Consider the following 20,885-nt stretch of genomic DNA (forward strand, 5'->3'; position numbering starts at 1 on the left):
CCATTGTCTCAAGAAAGAGGAGATATCCAGAGCGCTCGGGGCAGCAGTGAGGCAAGTTGATAACGGTCGTCATCCGTGAACTTACAAGCCCAAAGGAACAGAGACGCAGGCCGTCTGTTTCAGAGTTCCAGAACAGTGACTCTACGGAATGCCGATCCTGCAGCTGGACTGAGGCTTCCCTGGCTGCATCGCTCTTGGCCACCACAGAATACGAAGGGGCATAGAACAGGCAACTATCACTGTCTGGCTTTGAAATGAGGTTTAGAAAAAGTTTGAACCTTGACTATTATTTGGGCACCTTCCCCAAGGCATTTTCTGCCTGATTGTCAGCCAGTTGGTAACATTTGCATAGTCACAGAAGCAGTGCAAACCTTCCTTGGGGCATGTCGCAGCTTCCTCAACCCCGTGCAGACCCAAGTGCATCTGGATTTCCTTTTTGTGGCAAGTGGCAAGCGGTGAGGGCATCTGTGATGGACACAGGAGATGGGCTGTGAATTCTCAGATTGTTCCCCAGCCTTTAAGTGTTTCAGATACCTCTTTAATCTCTTTTTACCACAAGAAATGAAGTAGGAAGAACAGGATGACAGACTCTTGTAGCTAGAATTGACCCCAGGACAGTGGCGTCTCTTCCCAGGCCAGACGAGGGAGGGCTTGAAGGTTCAGGGACCACGCAGGGCTTGGCTGACTCCGTTCACTGAGCTCCTGGGACTCCTGGCTCCTAAGGCAGGCGTGCCAGAATTCAGGTTTCCACATTGCCCAGTAAATGGGTAACATATTTGGACACCTCCACCCCAGCCCACAAACAGAAAACCTCCGAATGCTGTTTGCAGGGTCTAAAATGTGCAGGAATGTGCACACACACAGACATACACATACACACACAGAGAGGGGGTGGGGGGGGTGGGAATAGATTATTCGCCAGTCCTCGTTTCCAGAGAACAGTTCCTACAACAGGAAAAGGCTTGCCACAAAGACTGGAGAAGCCCTTTGTGTTTACAACCTGGTCATTTTGGAGGGGGAAACCTCGGACTCCTCGGCTGGATGTTAATAGCTGAATAATTCAGGAAGCTTATTTAATTTGTGACCAGTATAGCTGTTTCACAGAGAGAGGGCCGTGTTGGCAGGTACAGAGCCCAGCTCCCCAGATGGAATCATCTTTTCCTTATTAATTTGCTGCGTGTTGCTTTGCATTTCTTGCCGTCGTTCCAAATGTGTTACAAACGACTACATGCTCTGGGTCCTGAATCCATGACTGCTATAGCTTTGAAAGGAAAGAAAAAAATTGTTGACTATAAACTGTGGTGAGCTTTCCCTGCACACATTTACTGCTCACTTCTAAATCATCAGTGCCTATTCCAGCGCTGAGCAGTGCTCTGCCTGGGAGCACCCACTGCTCTCGTGGCTTTTAGGAAATGAAAAGCTCGATGGTTTGAATGATGTTTTGGGGGGCCCTGGAAAGAGGTAGCGGCATGCCTGGGATTTGAACTCACAATTCCAATGTCTCAGGCTGTGCTACCTTCCTATGATTTAGAATACAGGGTGGGCTGATTGCTTATGTCCCTTAGTCCAGTGATTCCAAAACGCGTGTGGGCCACAGAAGCACCTGGAGGGCCTGTTAAAAACACTGACTTGCTCCACCCCCAGAGCTTTTGATTCAGCAAGTCTAGGGTGGGGCCTGAGAATTAGCATTTCTAACAAGCTCCCAGAGAGGCTGAGGAGGATTGGAGAGCCCACCCTGAGAGACATTGCAGTTATCCAAGTAGACCAGGGCAAGTCAACGCTGTGTGGTACCTGTAGGGTCTCCTGTTTAGAGAGTTTCGACTTTGTTTTGTGTCTTTTCCTCTTTCCCCGCTTGATATGCACCAAATTCCAGTCTAGAAAATTTTGTTTTGACGTTAGGGCTCAGTGGAGAATGTAGCTGGACTAAATTGAGTATGTACTGCCATAGTTGATATGGATTTTTCCAAAATGTGAGCATTTCAGCTTGACAAAAATATTTCCCCTGGGTTCGGCCATTCTCTGCAGACCAGCTCCTGGTTTCTAAGGAACCATCTGAGCAGAATACAATCCCGAAGTGCCCTGCTGCAGAAGCATCCTTGTGATGATTTCTAAATGTAGGACATGCACTTCAAGCTCAGTCTTCCCATCAACATTCTTGGGTCATTTACAGGCCTATGACATACCCCCCTCATTAAACTCCAGTGTTTTGCGTGGGATATTTTAGGACAGAAGGAAGGGCTTATTTTTCCAAAGGGAAAATACATTTGTTTTGCCAGATAGAAGAAATTAGTGGCTCACACAAATATATAATGCATGCAAAGGTCCTGTTTGTGTGTGTGCATGCAGTGAGGATTAATGAGATCAGCATTGACAATTCCATGATACTGAGAATGTGGAGGGTACACTATCCTTATTCAGACAAGTAAATGCCAGGTCAGGGAGCCCCTGATCTGGTGTTCTGTGTCTAGCAAATAATTAGAGGGGTTGAGGTGAGGGCCGATGGAAAGCCTACAGACAGTGCCACAGAAAGAGCTCTTTCTTAATGAGGAATATAATGATGTGTAAGATCACAATGTTTTTTCTGTTAATAGTTAAACATTCTTCAGGCAATTTACTGCATTTAATCACTTCTCAAAAGATGAGGGAGGTGGCCTTTTTGCTTTTCTATAAAAAATTAAAATGGTGGCTGGAATTGGGGGAGTGGATGAAGATACTGAAGCCTGGGGACAGAGGCACAGGGGGAGGGAAGCATTTATTAGCTGCAATATCGGGGCAAACGCTGGCCCGTTTAGAGTGGCTGCACCTGTCTAGTCACTCAGTTTGGCTCTTAGGTTGAAGATTCACAGAACCAATCACCAGTTACCTTAATGTAACCAACAAGAGTCAGATTCCCAACCCTCCCTCCTCCCCAAATCACCAACCAACGAATCTTTAAAACAAGAGTTAAAACAACCTACGGCTAAAAAACCCCCAAAAAACAAAAACTGAAAACATTTTAAAAAAGGGCCAGATGCCATCACTAATTTTGCTGTCCAACATTTGAAGGGTGGGTCAAACCCAGGATGAATTTTCTACAGGCTAAATACTTCATCTACCTACATTTATGTACATGTACTGTTTCTTACTTAACAGTAGCTTATCAAAATACCCAGCCGTTTCAACTTTGACTGACTTCTAGAACGGGCTTGATGAGAGAGTGCAGAGAAGATATGTCTGTTCTGTGTTAGACTTATGCCCTAACGTTGCTTCAGTGCTGGCTGAACCGAGGCCAGGCTGGAAACCTTTGGTTGCAGTTAATAAGGTGTTTGACATTTTATCCAGAGTCTAGTAATCGCTTAAATGAATAAGAGAAGATTTAGCATGGATCCACTCTAGGATTTTGTTCAGAATGTCACAACTGAGGTAGTATTCATGGAATTAGCACAGCTACTAAGACAATATCATAGACGCCGCCAATCACCACAGAGGCCTCTCCATACGGTGAAAAACCATCGATCCAAGGAAGCAATGATCTGGGTTATTTCTGGGCATCCCAATGCCTGAACAGGTTTAACTGCTTGTACCCAACGAACAGAGTGCAAATTGACTACTGTTAACTCCAAGTTGGTTAATTTGGAGGAGCGTCCATTTTTTGTCTGCTTCTCTGACCTCATCTTCTGATGAAAACTCCCATACTGTTTACCACACCCCTTTGACTTCAAGTAATTTGAATGCCATACTTAATTCTCTTTTTACATAATCCTTTGAAAAATATCTTGGTCTTCCTGGACTATGAAAATTGGTTAAGCCTGACGTTGAGCAAAGATCTAATTCCACGGCTGGGCTCATGCCTTGACTGCCAGGCAGGGTCTTCTCTTAAGAGTTTGGAGGACTTTGCAAGCTCCCTGGACAGATTGGGATCGAGTAATTCATCTCATTGGATCTGTTCTTCCACATACACAACACAAGTCAATGTTTGTTATGACTTTCTTGATCCTTATTTATAAGACAATACAAGAGGAAACCATGTGTGTATGTTTGAAATAGAAATGATACATTGCACAGATATAGTTCACCACGTTCTGGGATGGGTTGTCAGTGTTCAAATGGGGAGTCTGAAAGAGTAGGAACAGATGCTTTTTTTCCTTAATGGCTCTTTCTCTAATTTAAAATCCTTCCATTTATTTCCCTAAGATTTAGTGATAACTTTAAACACTTTAACTAAATTACCCAGCGGCTTGGCAGCCATCACAGAGGCAAATCTTTTTAGAAATCCTAGCAATCTGTTAGATCATGGGTACTATGATATAAAATCTGCATGCTTCACATACAAAAATTAAATCAGTGCAATGGATACAAATGCATAATGCAAATGGCACCATTTCCAAACTCAGGGTACATGACCTGCTTCTAAATATTGAATTTCTATGTTTTTTTTCAGTCATTGACTTTCTAAATTTGGGCCAATTTATTCTCATTATTCCTAAGTAAATCTACTTTGATTTTTTTTTAACAGTTATTTTATAATCAAATAGAGCCAGCCAGCCCTGATTCATGGATCCTGATGTTGCTAGGATACATGGTTTGGTACTTGATGAAAGTATATCACTTCAAAGGAGAAAACTTTCAAGTGTCCTAGAATATGACACTCCCGTCTTCCACTGTGGAAGACAGGCCCAATCCTAGAGCTTCTTGGAAGCTCACAGACTGCAGGATTGGCCTCCCCTGCTTTGAAATAAGCATCCTCTCTGGGGGGGCTGTGCAACTGCTAAAACTAGTCAGGTTGGTCTTAAAGCAAGGAACACACGTATTTATAATAAAACACGTTTTCATGTTTGGTTTTACAGTGAAGAGAAAAAACCCAGAACCCCCAGATTTTATGTACTTTGAAAATATATTTAAAAACATTAAAAATTCTATATTTAAAACATATATTATATGTTAATTAGTACACTTAAATAGAACTTGTATTTACAATAGGCTTCTGATGCGGTTAAGTTTTAATGCCAATTTTTTTCAATAACATAATTATATAAATATACTAAAATACAATAAATATTTTTTTTTGTTTTACATGGTGAATAATATCTTTACCATAGAGAAAACAAGGCCACAGACATTTACTTACATTTTCAATGGGAATCACCATAAAAAAGCAACAGGCCTGCTGGCATGCATGAAAACACTTCTGCCACAAAGAGACCACAGCAAGACTTTAAAAAAAAACAACAAAACAGAACTGAACAGAACAAAAATGAACAGCAACAGAGAAAGATTTTAACAAAATAAATCTTAGGTCAACATAAGCCACCAAGCATGTGACTGTGATGTATCCTATTGGGTAAGAGAGCCAGTGACCACGCAATTGCTCAGCGTCTCCTATTCAACCACATAACAGATCTGGCCTTTGCAGGACTTTGAGATTGTGATGGGGACTTCCTGTTTTATAGTTTTGTCCCTCAGAAGCAAGCTGCAAAAAGTTAACATACAGCAGATATTCGTTACATGTCAAAAATAATTACAAAGACAGTATTTTCACACAGCACAAAACAAACCTCCACTAAGTCTTCCCTCTTTTAAAGACAGGTGTTCAGATGGTATCGTAAAGGATAGGCTCGGCTTGTTCTAAATGAAAGACTGAACAAATAGAAATTATTTGCTGATGGTATCTTCATTCCCTGGGTCATGGTGGACGTCCTCTTTTGCTGACCCCTCGCCCTACTAAGATGCAGAAACTTCTGGAGGCTTTCTGCTATTCAAGGACACTGGTCTAGGGCATTTTCAGATTTGGAGAGTGGGCTGAATGGGTGAGTGGGTTTAGCACTAATTCTCACTGGGATCCATTTCTCCCAGGACCACTATTCCAGACTCCCAACTTAACTTCTCCAAACCCAAGATGGCAGAGGTGAGGCAGGGACCCTCTCCATGAACAGACAGGATGGGCAGGAGGTTGCTGAGGCCTTCACTGTGGAGAAACACTTTGTCAGCTCTGTCCTGGCCTCTTCTATCGAGCAAGGCACCTTTTCGAGCCTTGGGTGTCCTAGATGTGCAGACACCTTCTCGAAGTCTTGTCTCTGGACAAGATTTTCTGTCAGTAGCCTTGGTCATCTGACCTGAGTTTTGGGGCCTTTTCCTGTCCCTTCCCCCTTACCAAAAGTTCTCAGAAGACAAAACCCTGGTTTCCTCAAGTCTAAGTTCAAAGCAGTAAGTGTTCATGCCGCAAGCATCTTCTGTCTTGTTGCATCAGTCTCAGGATCACAATGCCACATTTGGTTCTGAACCTGCTCCAGGCTAATCCAGCTTTAGGACAAATTACTCAGGGGTGGAGAGCGTAAGTCAGCTTGAGTGGGGTCCTCCAGCGAGAACCTCTTAGCACAGTTAGATAATGTAGGCACTTAAAGCACGAGGTCCAAGCAACTTGATGCAGTCATTTCAGAGCCACCTCTGAAAGGTCCTTCAGAGGCCTCCCTTCTGCAATGTCTCAAGTACCATTCCCCACCCCCACCTAGACCTCAGGATGGCCACTCAGAAATTCCTCCTGCACCACCCGGAAATGACATGTCAGCTCCACACAGCCTCCATATGGCTGCTCAGTCTCATTTCACTGGCGGTGTGGACTCCTACTCTGATCTAGGCATTTCTGGGTCCTACAGAACTCCACCTTTTGCTTGCAAGACAATTTTTAAGCCTTACCATGCTTTTGTGAAGCCTTACAATGATTGACCCCATGTTTACCCCTCATAAAAAACACAAAACTTCGTTTTTGTGTTTTGTTTTTCTCTCCTTAAAAAAAAAAGAAAAAGAAAAAAAAAGAAAAGAAATCACTGTTCTCCATGCTTATATGAGGGCCACAATGACAAAACTGGTTCACTCGTTCACAGCAGTGGTAAATTATTCCAGAGCGCGCAACTGATTTTTCTTCCTTTAAGAGAAAACAAAACAAAGAGGGGACCAAAGGGGGAGGGAGGGAAAGAATGTGCTCTAAGGAAATGTAGGTCTTTCCAACAAAAGGAGCCTCTCCTGACCAAGGCCCAACGGGCGAGTGAAGCCTAGGAGGTGCATCATGGGAAGTGGAGTGAGCACTTTGTTCAGTTGCCTTAATTTTTATTCATTTTCCAGTCATCTGATTGATAATGCAAACATCTTTACAACATACAAATAAATCTCTTATCAACCAGAATATATATTGAAGGAATTCTTTCCCCATCCCTACTCCCTATGGGAACTAAAAAAAAAAAAAACAAAACAAAAACAAAACAAAACAACAAAACAAACAAAAAAAAACACAAAACAAACAAAAATATACCCCTCCCATCCCCCATTCCCTAAGCCAGTAAAGCGATGACAACAGCACCTTGACATTGTTTTAATTCCAACGCTATCAGAAGTTAAAAGCAGTAAAACAGATAATAGTACTAACAAGAACGAAGATACTTACTGTCTAAAATGTAAACGGAATGTTTTGGTTCAAATTTTTGTTGGTTTTTTTTTTTTTTTGTCTGTTTTCTGAAAGAGGACAGTTTATTATCAATTCACAATTAAAGCAGCATGCAATTTATTGTTATTATTTTTTTAAACTTTTTTATGTTTTCAATTCTTGGCAACGGCAACAAACCACAACATTATCGAGGAATGTAATGCAGACTTTTTAAAGTTGTGCGCAAAATGACTGTTTCCCTTCTGGTCATGGATAGGTCCAATAAATAGATTGTAGAACCACTGTACTGTATAAACTTCATTTATACATGCAGTTCATAAAATTATTTTTCTTAACTGAATAATTTACCCTGTTATGTATATATACAAATAGATAAATTTTTGTCTCAATATAATCTATACAACATAAATCCACTATCTTCCCCTTTTAATGGTCAGTGTACATACACAGGAAGTGTCTATCCTTATGAATCGCCAGCCAATTCTCTTTTTGCTATCCATGGTAAGGGCCCGCACGTACGACTGGGTAGTTCGGCACTGGGAGTTCCAATGCCTTTTGTCTATGCCCCTGCAGCCCTCCTTTGTGTAACCCATGGGATTGCACTTGGTCTCATAGAAGTACTGCTTCAGTTGGCCTTTCGATACAGGGACTTTTTCAAGGACTGTGACCGTCCCGCCTGACATGTCCACTGCAGTCTTTTTATCCGCCGCTGTCACCCACTCGCTAATGCTGTCGCACACGCTCAGCTCCCCACGGCGGGCGGGGTCAGAGTGGCGCCGGACCCTCATAGACATGTTTGCAGCATCCAGGTAATTTTTGTATTCCTCAAGCAGAAAGAGAAGAGGAGGCTCCAAAGGCACTTGACTACTGAGCATCACCCTGGAAGTATACAAGTCCGCGTCCTTATTGTTCTCCTCATTGGGCCGAACTTTCTGGTCCTCGTCCAACAGCTCTTCTATCACGTGTTCAAAAGTGTCAGCCAAGGAAGTCAGGCCTCTCGAGCCTGCCTTGGGCCCATTCACGCTCTCCAGAGTCCCATGGGTCCGCACACCTGGGTAGGCCAAGCTGCCTTGTCCTCGGACGTTTGCTTCCTTCATGGGGGCAGCCTTCATGCAACCGAAGTATGAAATAACCATAGTAAGGAAAAGGATGGTCATCACTCTTCTCACCTGGTGGAACTGTAGGGAGAAAGCAGAAAGAGGGCACAGAACTCGTTAGGGCTTTCTTCCACAGGGATGCAGTGTGGCCCTGTGATTGTAATTCCAGGCCATTCTGCAGGGTCAAGGATTTTATGTACTGGTGATAAACTCCAGCTGCAAGCAGACATAAGTTAATGTCAGGAGTGTGCTCTATGTGGTTTAATATAAACCAGAGACAGTGCTGTGTTTGCCCGAAGACTTGGCATTGAAACCCGAGGTTACACGGCTTCTAGGCAAGTGAAAAAAATGGTGGCTTCAAGGTCTCCTCCCTCCTCCCACTTTAGCAGCTTTGTAAGTTTAATTTTTAATGATCTCTGCTCAGGCTGTCACAAGAAACACAAAATCAGAAATGTTACTAAGCAACAACTGCAAGTGTAATAGTAATTTTTTTTTTCAAGTTAGCAACATGGTCCTATTGCGGGAACGTGTGACAGGAACAGTAGTGGCCTAAGGGGTCTGTGGGGGCCTTTTTGGTGGTGTGATATCTAGGCATGAAGAGCACCGTAAAAAAAAAAATCAGGGAGCTGTAAAGAGCCTTTACACTGACTTTTTTTCCCCTTCCTGTAGAGAGAATCTATTAGAACAAAGCAGCAAGATAATTCCACCAAGCCATCCTGCTTTACAGGTAAGGAAACCAAAGGCCACTGACGGACTTGCTTCCTGTCCTGAAGAAAGTTTATATTAGAACTTGGGGCTCCCAACTTCAGCTCCAGTGCTTTTCTACTACACCTGGGTGGTCATAACTGAAAATGTTTTGCTTATTTCCAAACACAAATCATTTTCTACGCATTGATTTTAATGGCCTGTCTGTGCCTGGGGCGGCTATCATGAAAACAATGTGTCTGCTTAAGAGAGAACTGGAAAAGTCAGCATTAAAAAGGCACTGAAGTCAATTTCAAATGCCTCCCAGATGCGATCCACGGTTATCTCCACCAACTCTCCAAGCCCCTCACCCACTGGCTTTCCTGGCTCACATGCGGCCCCATCGAAGAAAGCTCGGCTCTGCTTTTATTGGCCATGTGGTCCAGTGTGTATGTGTATGAGAGAGCTCCGAGTTTATCACACCTTTAAAAAACTGAGTGGCATTTTGCGCATTTTGGAATAGGCAGCTAGTGCTTCTTTCTGTGCTTTTGAAGTTTTCTGGGAAGTCCCTTAGCAGCACACCACAAAATTAATCTTTTCCTGCTTGCCAGAGGGTTGCTATACTCTAAATTTGGCTCCCCATCTACAAGCAGGCTCTGGGAAGCCAATTAGAATGGGGGAACAAACAACAGGAAGACATACCTACAGACCGGCCCAAGGTTACCTGCAGATGGTGAAGGACTTCCGAATCACTTACCTGAGGCACCGGGTCCCTTAGCAAGAGAGAGGAGCAGCCCTCAGCTCCCACACTCCTACCAGTCCTACTTCCCAGTCCTGGAGCAGGGACTCACAAAGAGACACACACGTGCCCTAGCGGTTAGGCTGTGCTAAGCAGCAGGAAAAAGGACGGTTTTTCTGTCTGTGAAGTGTCACTGGACGGGAAGGCAACAACCTACCTCCCGTCAATAGGTCATACTGCAGGAATGGCTGAAAAGGCTGGTGCGGAGACACTAATGATTCTGTCCTCCGCTTTTATAAGAGATCACGAAGAGACTATTACCATCCCCAAACACCTACAAATTTCCTAGCGGATTCACGCTCACTTTGCACAAATAGCAAGCACGCTCAGGACTGTCTGAAGTACACGAGGGTCTGAGGGTAGGAAGGGCACACTGGTCGGAATGAAACACAGATACCCATTCTGCTTGCACCTGAACTTGCTGTGGAAGTTCTGGATTCTGCACCATCAAAGAAATGTATCCTCCAAGGAGCTTTCTGTTCCTGGCAGGTGGTATTTACACCACTGAATGAAAATCCTTTCTCCTAATGTTCCTCGTTCAAATTAAAACAACCCAAGGGGCGCCTCAGATGGAGGCTGAGGAAAGAATGCAAATTTAGAATATTTTACCCCAGCCACTTCTATCACTCCGGGAGAGATCTGCTGTGATCAGTTATCTTTTAATACTATGACTTCATCAGATTGAAGATACTGGCACTATAAAACACACCATTTTGTGTACCACTAAGAAATTAAAAATGCAGCCGATTAAACTACTGCTTTCTTTATCACTCAGAACTGTTACTGTATACTTACTGAAGAGCTCTCTTAGACTTTTTTTTAATATACGATGAAACACATTTGATCATATAGAATTTTTCTGCATATGTAACAAAAAAAACTAAGCAAAATAAATTGGTTAGGTGATGACAACTGTGCTGTGACTGCTTCCTATCTGCCCAAAAATAACACTGAAATGACATCAACTGTAGGACACAACCCATTCCAGAGATGTTAAAAATATGAATCAAGAAAATGCTCATTTAGAATTAATCAAATAGAGTAGGTCTCGTAAATATTTACTAAGTGTCCACACAAACTACTTAAAATGGCCCAGGGTACTCAGGCATCTTCAACTACAGAGTTGGGCCATTGCTCTATTACCACTACCAGAGCAATGAGGCTTTTAATGATACCTTTTCTACACTTGGCTTAAAGAAGTTTACCCTGCCTTTCACCGGTCTCATCTTTTTACTAATAACTTTTCAGTTACAAAAGTAGTCAGTCCTCTATATATTTTTCTTAGCAGTTCTGTTAGTAAAGATTTCAGAGGAACAAATGGTATCTGAGTCAATATAACTTGGCTTTCAGAGTGAAGCCCAAACCGGGGGCACCCCTCAAAGCTGAACATCTGCACAGAGTCACTAATTAACTACCTGGTGCTGGAGTCCAACTCCCATCGCCAGCCCTGCCCAGAGGGACACTTCTGGGACGCTCACTGCCTACTCACTCACAAGGCCTTGTAATGCCTCCAATGCCAAACTCAGCACTTTTTGTGGGGACCATGTTACTTCCTAACTTTTCTGTTTCTGACAGTGATTTCTTAATACTTTGGACCATCCAGGGTGAAGGCGAGAAATCTTAGAATCAAGTTTGATCATACATTTTAGGTATGGTCTTCAAATCCTATCAGCAAAGAAGTCCTGCCCATTTTTCCTTTAAGACATTTTTCTTGTCCATTCCCTTTTTCCTCCATCCCACTGCCACCATCTTGGCTCAGCTATCACCATCTCGTTTTGGGACTACAACGTCCCCCTGACATACTTCACATCCTTTCTGCTCCATTCAGCTATGACGACCACTGCCTGACTAACCACTCTTAGCTCATCATTCTCTTACAAAAACTTGCAATGGCATTTTTGTTCCACTAGATCCCATCTAACCTCTTTTATCTGGTATTCACACCCTTCAAAAGCTGGCCTCACCTTACTCACGTCTGCTCTGATCAGGCCAGAGTCCCTGGAGCCCCATCTACATTATTGCCTGGAAGTGACTTGTTCCATTCCTGACAAACTCTTTTCTCTCTCTCTAAGTCTTGTTTATCCTTCATGGCCCAGTTCAAGCATCAAATCATACATGCCACCTTCTCTAATGACTCCGGCACACACTGTCCTCCTTCTCTTCTAAAATTTGCATTTTATATCTCATCTAGCATTTCATTCCCTGCTCGCTTGTTAATTGTTGACAGTGTTTGCTAACCATGGCCAGTCTTCAGTTAGATGATAAGCTCTCTGAGGGAATGAATCATGTCTGACCCAATTAATGCTTAACACAGAGTAATATAATAGTTCTCAGTAAAAACTGACTGATGAGTTTATTAAACCATGACAAAAGACAGTTTTGACCTAATTTTCACAGGAAGCCTTTCCATTTGGAAAGCACCAGTGAACCCACTGGAATTATTTGCTCAAGCACAGGCCATGCTAAACCCAAATTATAAGCTTGAAGGAATCTGATAGATGTCAAAGATCAGTCACGAGGGATCTCTTCAGCTTCTCTACCAGGGCAAAGCTTTACTTGAATGATTTCTAAAAAGCAAATAACATGACACCATATGAACAGCCCCTATCATTTGCGTAGCTCTGTTTCTAACAGAAGACTTTGGAAAAGCAGCCAGTGATAATAATAATTATAGCAAAACTTGGACTTTTTAGTCTTGTAACTGCCTTTTTTGCTGTCAACCTCTTCAGTGAGTGATTTTATATGCTGTCTCAGGAAATCCTAAAAGTAAGTAGAAGCTTCCGTGACAATTCCTAATGTTTTAGCCCTTCAGATGGGTCTTTATTACGCCAAAGATGAGAGGCGGTGTAATACTGCTAAGTAGACGGTTAGTCTATATATCTGTTTATACGTAATAAATTCACTGGTGCTGTCTAATTCTGCTCCAAGGCTTACAACAATCAACTCAACCACATCTATAAAATGCTAGGAAGGATTTCTTTTTTAGCCTCATTCTCAAAAAATTAAATATAGTACACAGGACTAAAAAGAAAATCGACAAAATAGAAGTAAAGTTTAGTTTTAAGCATGACTCACAAGTTTTAAACATTCAACCAGATGAATATCCATGACAGCATGCTGTAGTAATAACTTACATTTGTCTAAAAGACTACAGAACATTCACAAGTATGATCTAATTTGATTGTTACAAGGAGATAAGGCAGGAATTATTATCCACATTATACAGATGAGACAATTATGGTTCAGAGAGGTTCACAGGTTACCTCTTTGTCCGGGTTTTCACCATCAGGACATGCTGCTGGGTTTAGAGTATTTAATTGCAGGGAGAAGAGAGGCTCTGCTACAGAGGGTGGTCAGAGAAGGAGCTTCTAAAATGTGGCCACAGTTCTCTGCAGGTGTGTGTATCCTGGAGCCCAACTTTCTGAAGGCAGCACCAATGAGATGCTACTTTGTAGTATTGGAGTAATTGTGACCCAGAAGACCCTTCGACTTTAAGGCTTGCTAATTTCAGGGGATGGAATTTCAGGCAACATGGTCTTCCTCTAAAGGAAAGCTTTGCAAAAATTTAGGTATGCTAGAACATTTCCATGGCCAAAGCTAATAAGAGAAAGCAAACAGTAATGTGGGTAGGAGAAAAAAACACAAAGTGTTCCTTGTTGTCAATCCCTTAGGGTTTTTTTTTTTTTATGATATGTTAGTAGGAATTGTCCATGAGCACGTAATCAAAGAAAACAGTTTAAAGATACGGCTGCTCATTGTAGGCAATCCTATAAGCAAGAAAGATAATGGTGATGTTGAAAAAAATTATCAATTAATATTTAATTCTTAACATACATGATGCAAGCCTATTAAGAGACCACCTTAATGCAATCTTGCAAATCAATGTAAATAATCTTTAATTTGTATCCAGTTTCACTATATGCATATATTAGCCTTTGTTTGTTCATTCAACGTATAAGGAATCTACCTTCAAATCTTACAGTCTAGGAGGGAAGTAGGACATATATTTAAGTAACTGAAACAGAAAGGTAGAAACAACCCAGGAAAAGTAAAGAAAAAATTCTATAAAGAGAAAGAGGCTACTTCCAGTTAGAGAATGAAGAATGCTTTGTGAAGAGTAAGGCAAAGGACAGGGGAGATTTAGAAGTGTCCAGAAAAGATACCGATGGATGGAGGCTTGGTTAAGGTCATGAGCACATTTCTGGAGAGAAGAGCTCTGGAAGGGAATAGTGAGAAATAACAGTGAGTGACTGTAAGATTCTGGAAGGCTCTCAGGGGGATGCTATTGAGTTTGGACCCTGCCTTACAGGCATGGAAGAGCCAGTGAAGAGTTTCTGAGCAGAAAGATGCTTCCAGAAGCCCAGTTTATCACCAGGTATAGGAGGGCCTAAAAGAAAGATAGAGTGGGAAAGACCAGTTAATTCACTGATTTTCTTCTTAGTGGCTGTTGAGGTTTAAAAATAAACAGTGGGGCGCCTGGGTGGCACAGCTGTTAAGCGTCTGCCTTCGGTTCAGGGCGTGATCCCGGCGTTATGGGATCGGGCCCCACATCAGGCTCCTCTGCTATGAGCCTGCTCCTTCCTCCCACTCCCCCTGCTTGTGTTCCCTCTCTCTCTGGCTGTCTCTATCTCTGTCAAATAAATAAATAAAATCTTTAAAAAAAAAAATAAAATAAACAGTGAGGGCCACCTGGAGTGGCTCAGTTGGTTAAGCAGCCGACTCTTGTTTGATTTTGGCTCAGGTCATGATCTCAGGGTCATGAGATCAAGCCCAGCCCCCCGGCTCCATGCTGCATGGAGCCTGCTTAAGATTCTCCCTCTTTCTCTCCCTCTCCCTCTGCCCCTCCTCCTTTCCCAGCCCTGTGTGTGTGTGTGTGTGTGTGTGTGTGTGCACGCTCTCAATCAATCAGTCAATCAATCAATAGTGAGTAGTTACTTAAGTGTGAGACTGGACTTAAGAGCTTGGGTATATCTTTTAACTTAATTTCTATTTTCTACTTATTTTTAGGCTGAAGTAAGTTGCAAAAGGAGAGGAGTTAGAGAGAAGTGTGCAGAGATAAGTGTTAACCACGGGTCACGTCTGGGTGTGTGTGTGTGTGCACGCTCTCAATCAATCAGTCAATCAATCAATAGTGAGTAGTTACTTAAGTGTGAGACTGGACTTAAGAGCTTGGGTATATCTTTTAACTTAATTTCTATTTTCTACTTATTTTTAGGCTGAAGTAAGTTGCAAAAGGAGAGGAGTTAGAGAGAAGTGTGCAGAGATAAGTGTTAACCACGGGTCACGTCTGGGTTGGCTAAAAACACCATGGAGGGAGGTGGAGGGAAGGCGGGAATCAAAACTCTCATTCCAATATAATTACACTGAACTTGGATTCCACTGCTCAGCACTTTTAATTCAAAGATCTTCAAACACTTTGCAAATATTAACTAATTAAGACTCATAGGACCCTAGAGGTGCAGGTACTATAATTATCCCCCTTTCGTACAGGAGGAAAGAGGACCAGAGTTTTTAATCAACTCATCCACTCGCTGTGGTTCCCCTGATAGACCAAGGTCAGAACCTCAGATTCCAAAGGAAAACTAGGCCTGCGACTACAGAGACCAGTTTCTTTCATCCCTCTGCATTATTTTCCCATTAGGTAGATACTGCTTAGGCGAGAATAAAAACAAAAACAATAAAAAACAAAAAACCCAAAAACAAATAACTTCATATTCCTCAAAGAAAATAATTGGCAGTTGGAATCCATAAGTAAAATGGTGGTGACTACTAATGATCGTGACAGATGCTCACCTACTTCCCTGAATGACCAATCAATTGAAATTAATAAATATTTCAGTAAATGAAATCTGATAATGCAGATATTCCAAAGCTTTGAAGGAAGTGCCTTTAAAAATGTCGTTTTTAGTAAAAATGCCATTTTAACCATAATGTATTTTTTGTTCATGGGTATCCAATTATGCTTTCTACACAACACAGTCCTTCACACCAGAGGCTTGGTACGGTACGTACCGTATTGTGACCCTTGCAGATATTACTTAGCCTCACTAAGAGTGCCAGAGAAATTGCTGGTTATTACAGGCCCAGAATAATACATACATGTAATTATCATGTAAAAAAGTATATTGCCCTGAATTATTAATTTGATAGCTAAATTTACATACATCTTTGATAGAAAGCACAACAGCTCTGCTCCTTTATTAACACCTTCTACTCCATACTCCATCCTTGAAAAAAGCAAAAATTTTTCTACTGGTCAGACGCCCAACTTACCCAGGAGTAAAACTAGACCAGTCTCCATTAGGATGGAGATGGGTATTCTCCTTTGAATTACGATTTGTACAGTACCTTGTACAAAGTAGGTTCCTACATATGCTAAATGACTCTTTTCCCTTTGCAATGGTAATATTTGTATAGTATTTAGGGAGGTGAAATTAAAGTAAGAACAGTAAGTCTTAAAATGAGATGGAATGAATTTTGGATAAGGGATAGAACATGCCTGGCACAAGGACCAGATCTGGGCAGAGAACACCCCACCTGCCATTCCAATCCCGGGCACAGCTGTCACCATCCAAAGGTCTTTAAGTGCCTCCAACACTACTGCCCCAAGAAACGTACTGTTTCACTCTAACCAAGGAAGAATCCCTGAAAGCCAGAGCCACCCACAGCTGGCAGTCCTATCCATGCCCTGCCCACTTCCTTCACCTCCTCTTCACAGAGTAATACCGCCCAAACAGTGCACATCTCTGTAACAAAGTGGAACATACACAAGTCACTTGCCTATTGAGTGAAGAGACAGCCTAAAAATTTTGCTTTTTAAAATACATTTTTAAACTGCTATTTTTTAAAAAATATTTTCCTTATGTATTTATTTTGAGAGAGAGAGTGAGTGAATGCTCATGTGCACAGGGGAAGGGGCAGAGGGGTAGGGAGAGAATCCCAAGCAGACTCGTGCTGAGTGTGTAGCCCAAAGCTGGCTCGATCTCATGACCATGACTGAGATCATGACCCGAGCTAGATGCTTAACCAACTGAGCTACCCAGGAGCCCCTTAAACTACTACTTTTTAGATTACAAGAACAACATGGCAGTTAACATTCAATTAAAAAGCTTAACCTCTTTAATTAGGATTCTGTTTTCTTTAGAATTTCAGGTGAGATTTGTTTATAACAAACTAAAGTTTAGATTTAACAGTATTCTATTCCTATTGTTCTTGACTTTTAAAGTTTCTTATTTTAAGTACAGTTAATTAACATACGGTGTTAAGTTAGTTTCAAGTGTGCAGCAGATTGATTCAACAATTCCATACATTACCCTGTGCTCATTGTGCACTCCTTAATTCCCATCACCTATTTAACCCAACCCCCCACACCTCTCCCTTCTGGTAACCAACAGTTTGTTCTCTGTAATTAAGAGCCTGTTTCTTGATTTGTCGCTCTTTTTCCCCTTTGCTTGTTTTGTTTCTTAAATTCCACATGAATGAAATCATACGGTACTTGTCATTCTCTGAACAACATTCTATTAAATTGCAAAAAACAATGCATTATTAAAGTCCCATACATGGTAGACAGTAATGTTAATTGATATGATCTAGCAGGTTCCATTAAGTTTCAATGACCTACTTCGTAAGGCCCTGAAAAAATTAAATGAAACCTTGCTTCTCAAAGTGAAATCCATGGGCCAGCAGCATTAGCATCACCTAGAAACTTATAAGAAATGAAGACTCTCGGGGCGCCTGGGTGGCTCAGTTGGTTAAGCGTCTCCCTTTGGCTCAGGTCATGATGTCAGGGTCCTGGGATCAAGTCCTGCACTGGGCTCTCTGTTCAGTGGGGAGTTTGCTTCTCCTACTCACTCTCCCTCTGTGCTTTCCACCCCTCTCTTGTACGTGCTCAAATAAATTAAATTACATTAAATTAAAAAAGAAGAATCTCAGCTTCCCTTCCTCCATCCCATCCACCCTAACCACCAAAACAGAATCTGCACTTCAACAAGATTCATATACTTCAAGGTGATTCATATACTTGTTAAAGTTGAGAAACACTGGACTGTAAATGATAAAGAGAAAGGAAGCTACTTATGATAAGGAAATGAAAGGGTTAAGGTCAACTTAAGTGTTGTACATTCTGAGCATGTCATGGGCTTACCTGCCATCTTTCCTCATTGGTTCAACTTGTTTTATTGGGACATTTATTATGTAGGAAAATATTTTTGCTTTCATCATGGTATTAAATAAATGTGGTTCCCTTTATGTCACCTGGCTTTTCCACTATTGTGTTTATACAATAAAGTGCAGGATACCTATAAATGTGATTGATTGAACAAGAATTTATATTGTACTACTGACCTAAATCTGGACTTCCACTCAATCATTAATTTTTATCTCAAAGTAACAAACCACCTGCAAGCGTAATTGGCCTCCCTGATCACTTACAAAGCCTAACATCATTCCCTCAATCAGAATCAGACTGGAAATGACACCAATGGCATTGGCGGGTGATAGACTTCCACACACATGAATATTCCTTTCAGCCAGATGTCTCTGATGGTGAAACAGAGACAGAGGCAGGGAAAACTGACTCACTCACTCAATGAAGATTTCTAAGCCTGCTCTAAAACTAACAGATCTAGCTAATTCCAACCACCTAACTCCTAAATAAAACAACAGCAGTGGCAGCAACAACAAAACCCTAAAACATATCAGTGTATCAAGCATCCAAATCCCCTACCCAACCCAAATTTGTCTTTATCTCAGTAAGGTACCCAGCAGGCAACCCAGTTTCTCAGTTGGGTTTCAACAACTGGGATCATTTGCTTCAAGTCTGAAGGAGGCAACGTGGTAAAAAAGTTACCTTTCTAAAGAAAAGTCTAAAAAAATTTTGAGTTACAGGGACATCTTCAGGGAGTTGATAGGGTAGTTTCATCAACAGAACTTGAGATTGCTTCACTGTTTAGGTTTTTTACAAAGAACTGCAAAGACAGCTAGTTCCCAAACACCGAGTCACCAAGTCACCAGTACGCACACAAATGACTCACACTGGGAACCCTGACAGTGTTGCTGTTAGATCACCTGCAAATGGGTGGGGCTGAGATGACACAGAACTGTCTTTTCCCAGGTGGAATCCTAAGAATTACTGGGTTCCACCTTGAGTCCCACACAGTACAGATGTGAACACAGCTAAGGGGTTGCCTCCTCCAAATTACAAACATGCCGGACCTACTACCAGGAGATGTTCTGAAAGCACAGCAGAACCCTGTCTTCCAGGTTCTGGGATCCAGGAGTAAGCATGCTCTGTACTTTAAAAAAGTGCAAGGGTGATGTAACTGTGCCCCTTGTCCCTAAGGAGAGAACATACAGTAACTCTCTCAAGCCAGGAGATAAAAGAAATCCCCCTTTAAGAAAAGAAGTTTGCCAAAATGTGGAAACTGAGAACAAGCCAGAACCATTACAATTAAAACCAAAAACCAAAAACAAACAAAAGAGACTATTTCAGTCTCTTTGCTCAGAATTGGAAACTTCAAATCAATAGGTTGCTTTTGAGGTGTTGCTGGACACTCTGGAGTTCTTGCCATGAGATGCTTTGGGAATTTTGACAGCTGTGAGCCATCGCCCACGAGACACCGTCCCCACACAAACACACTCTTAATGGACCCCAGAGCTGTGGAACGGCATGCCCTTCCCAGTTTTTCCACAGATGGTGCTCCTGAAATTTTCCACAGCCAATGTATTCCTGTGGTTAATTAGTTATCTTAGCAAATTCCATCACAGAATATATGTTCATAATTGAGCCATCTTAGGTCCAAACTGGAAGACTTCAATGTCATTACTGCAGAAGGGGTAAAATGAGAATGGGACAGATGATTGTCACCTGATGAAGAGACCTCCATCTAGATTAGACCCTATCCTCTGAACTACAACAGAGAACATTAATTTTTACAAAGCAAGAGGTGAAAAATAGGTGGGGGAAGAAACTGGACAGATATGGTGCCCCAAGAACAAAAGAACAGCATTCCTTTTAAAACCACCATCAGGAAATCCTAAGGGAAAGATGAGATTAGCAAGAGAACGCCATTAGCACTCTGTTGCTCACCTTTATGAGACCATTTTCAAGGATCAGTTTGTTAAATTCCACATGCTGCAGCCCTTCTTCTGGGATGCACAGTCATACCGTACAGAAGCGTGTGGGCAGATGCCAAGACGTGTGTGGACATGCAGCCCTTTCTGTAGAAACTCAATGTTCCGAGCGTTAATGAGGATTAACCTCCCGCACACGTGGAGAAAACTGGTGGTTCCACACATCCAGTTGTCCTTTGGGTTATTTTTGCATCTAACTCTATAATTTCTTTTAATTACTTATTGGAAAGCACAGGAAAGTGCTCATTATTTGTAGCTTAATGCAGAAGCAGAAATAATGGAGTACGTGCCCCTGCCCACTGCCCTACCGCAGCCCCCAACTCTTCTATGTGTCCCTGTTCACATGAGTAGCACAAGCAAGCCAGTTTCTGGGCCCTGCGCATAATGAGCCATGTGGACCCCGTTCCAGAAACTGGCCATGTTCCAGAGCTACTATAAAATACAAGGAAAATATTAACATCTCAGATGACAAAAGATCCATATGGCTGGTCGGAAAATATCCACAGTGCTTAAGCCAATAGAACGTACCTACACAGAAACACTCGACTCTGTTTCACAAGCATCAGGACTGTGAGAACATCTGTTTGTCTCCATCCCTTTTTACTAAACATTGATTCCTACAGAATACAGGCAAACTCAAACACCAACATATTTAAGCAGTGGGATGAGGGATGTGTTTCTATCTACATAGTATTTGTAAGTAAACACAGTATAGGGGGTAGTGGTGTGTACGGGGGGAGTGGATTATGGGAGAAGC

The 20,885-nt window shown here is 42.0% G+C and overlaps 1 protein-coding gene across 1 annotated transcript; it reads right to left on the bottom strand.

Moving 5' to 3' along the window:
• Positions 1 to 4,961: 4,961 nt before the first annotated feature.
• On the bottom strand, positions 4,962 to 20,293 carry BDNF (brain derived neurotrophic factor). Its single transcript, XM_011226480.3, is given in 3 exon segments — positions 4,962 to 8,595; positions 20,085 to 20,128; positions 20,131 to 20,293. Coding segments are annotated over 3 exon segments (972 nt in total). The 3' UTR covers positions 4,962 to 7,830.
• Between the last annotated feature and the right edge of the window lie 592 nt (positions 20,294 to 20,885).

Source organism: Ailuropoda melanoleuca, chromosome 16, assembly GCF_002007445.2.
Source record: "Ailuropoda melanoleuca isolate Jingjing chromosome 16, ASM200744v2, whole genome shotgun sequence".
Classification (NCBI taxonomy): domain Eukaryota; kingdom Metazoa; phylum Chordata; class Mammalia; order Carnivora; family Ursidae; genus Ailuropoda; species Ailuropoda melanoleuca.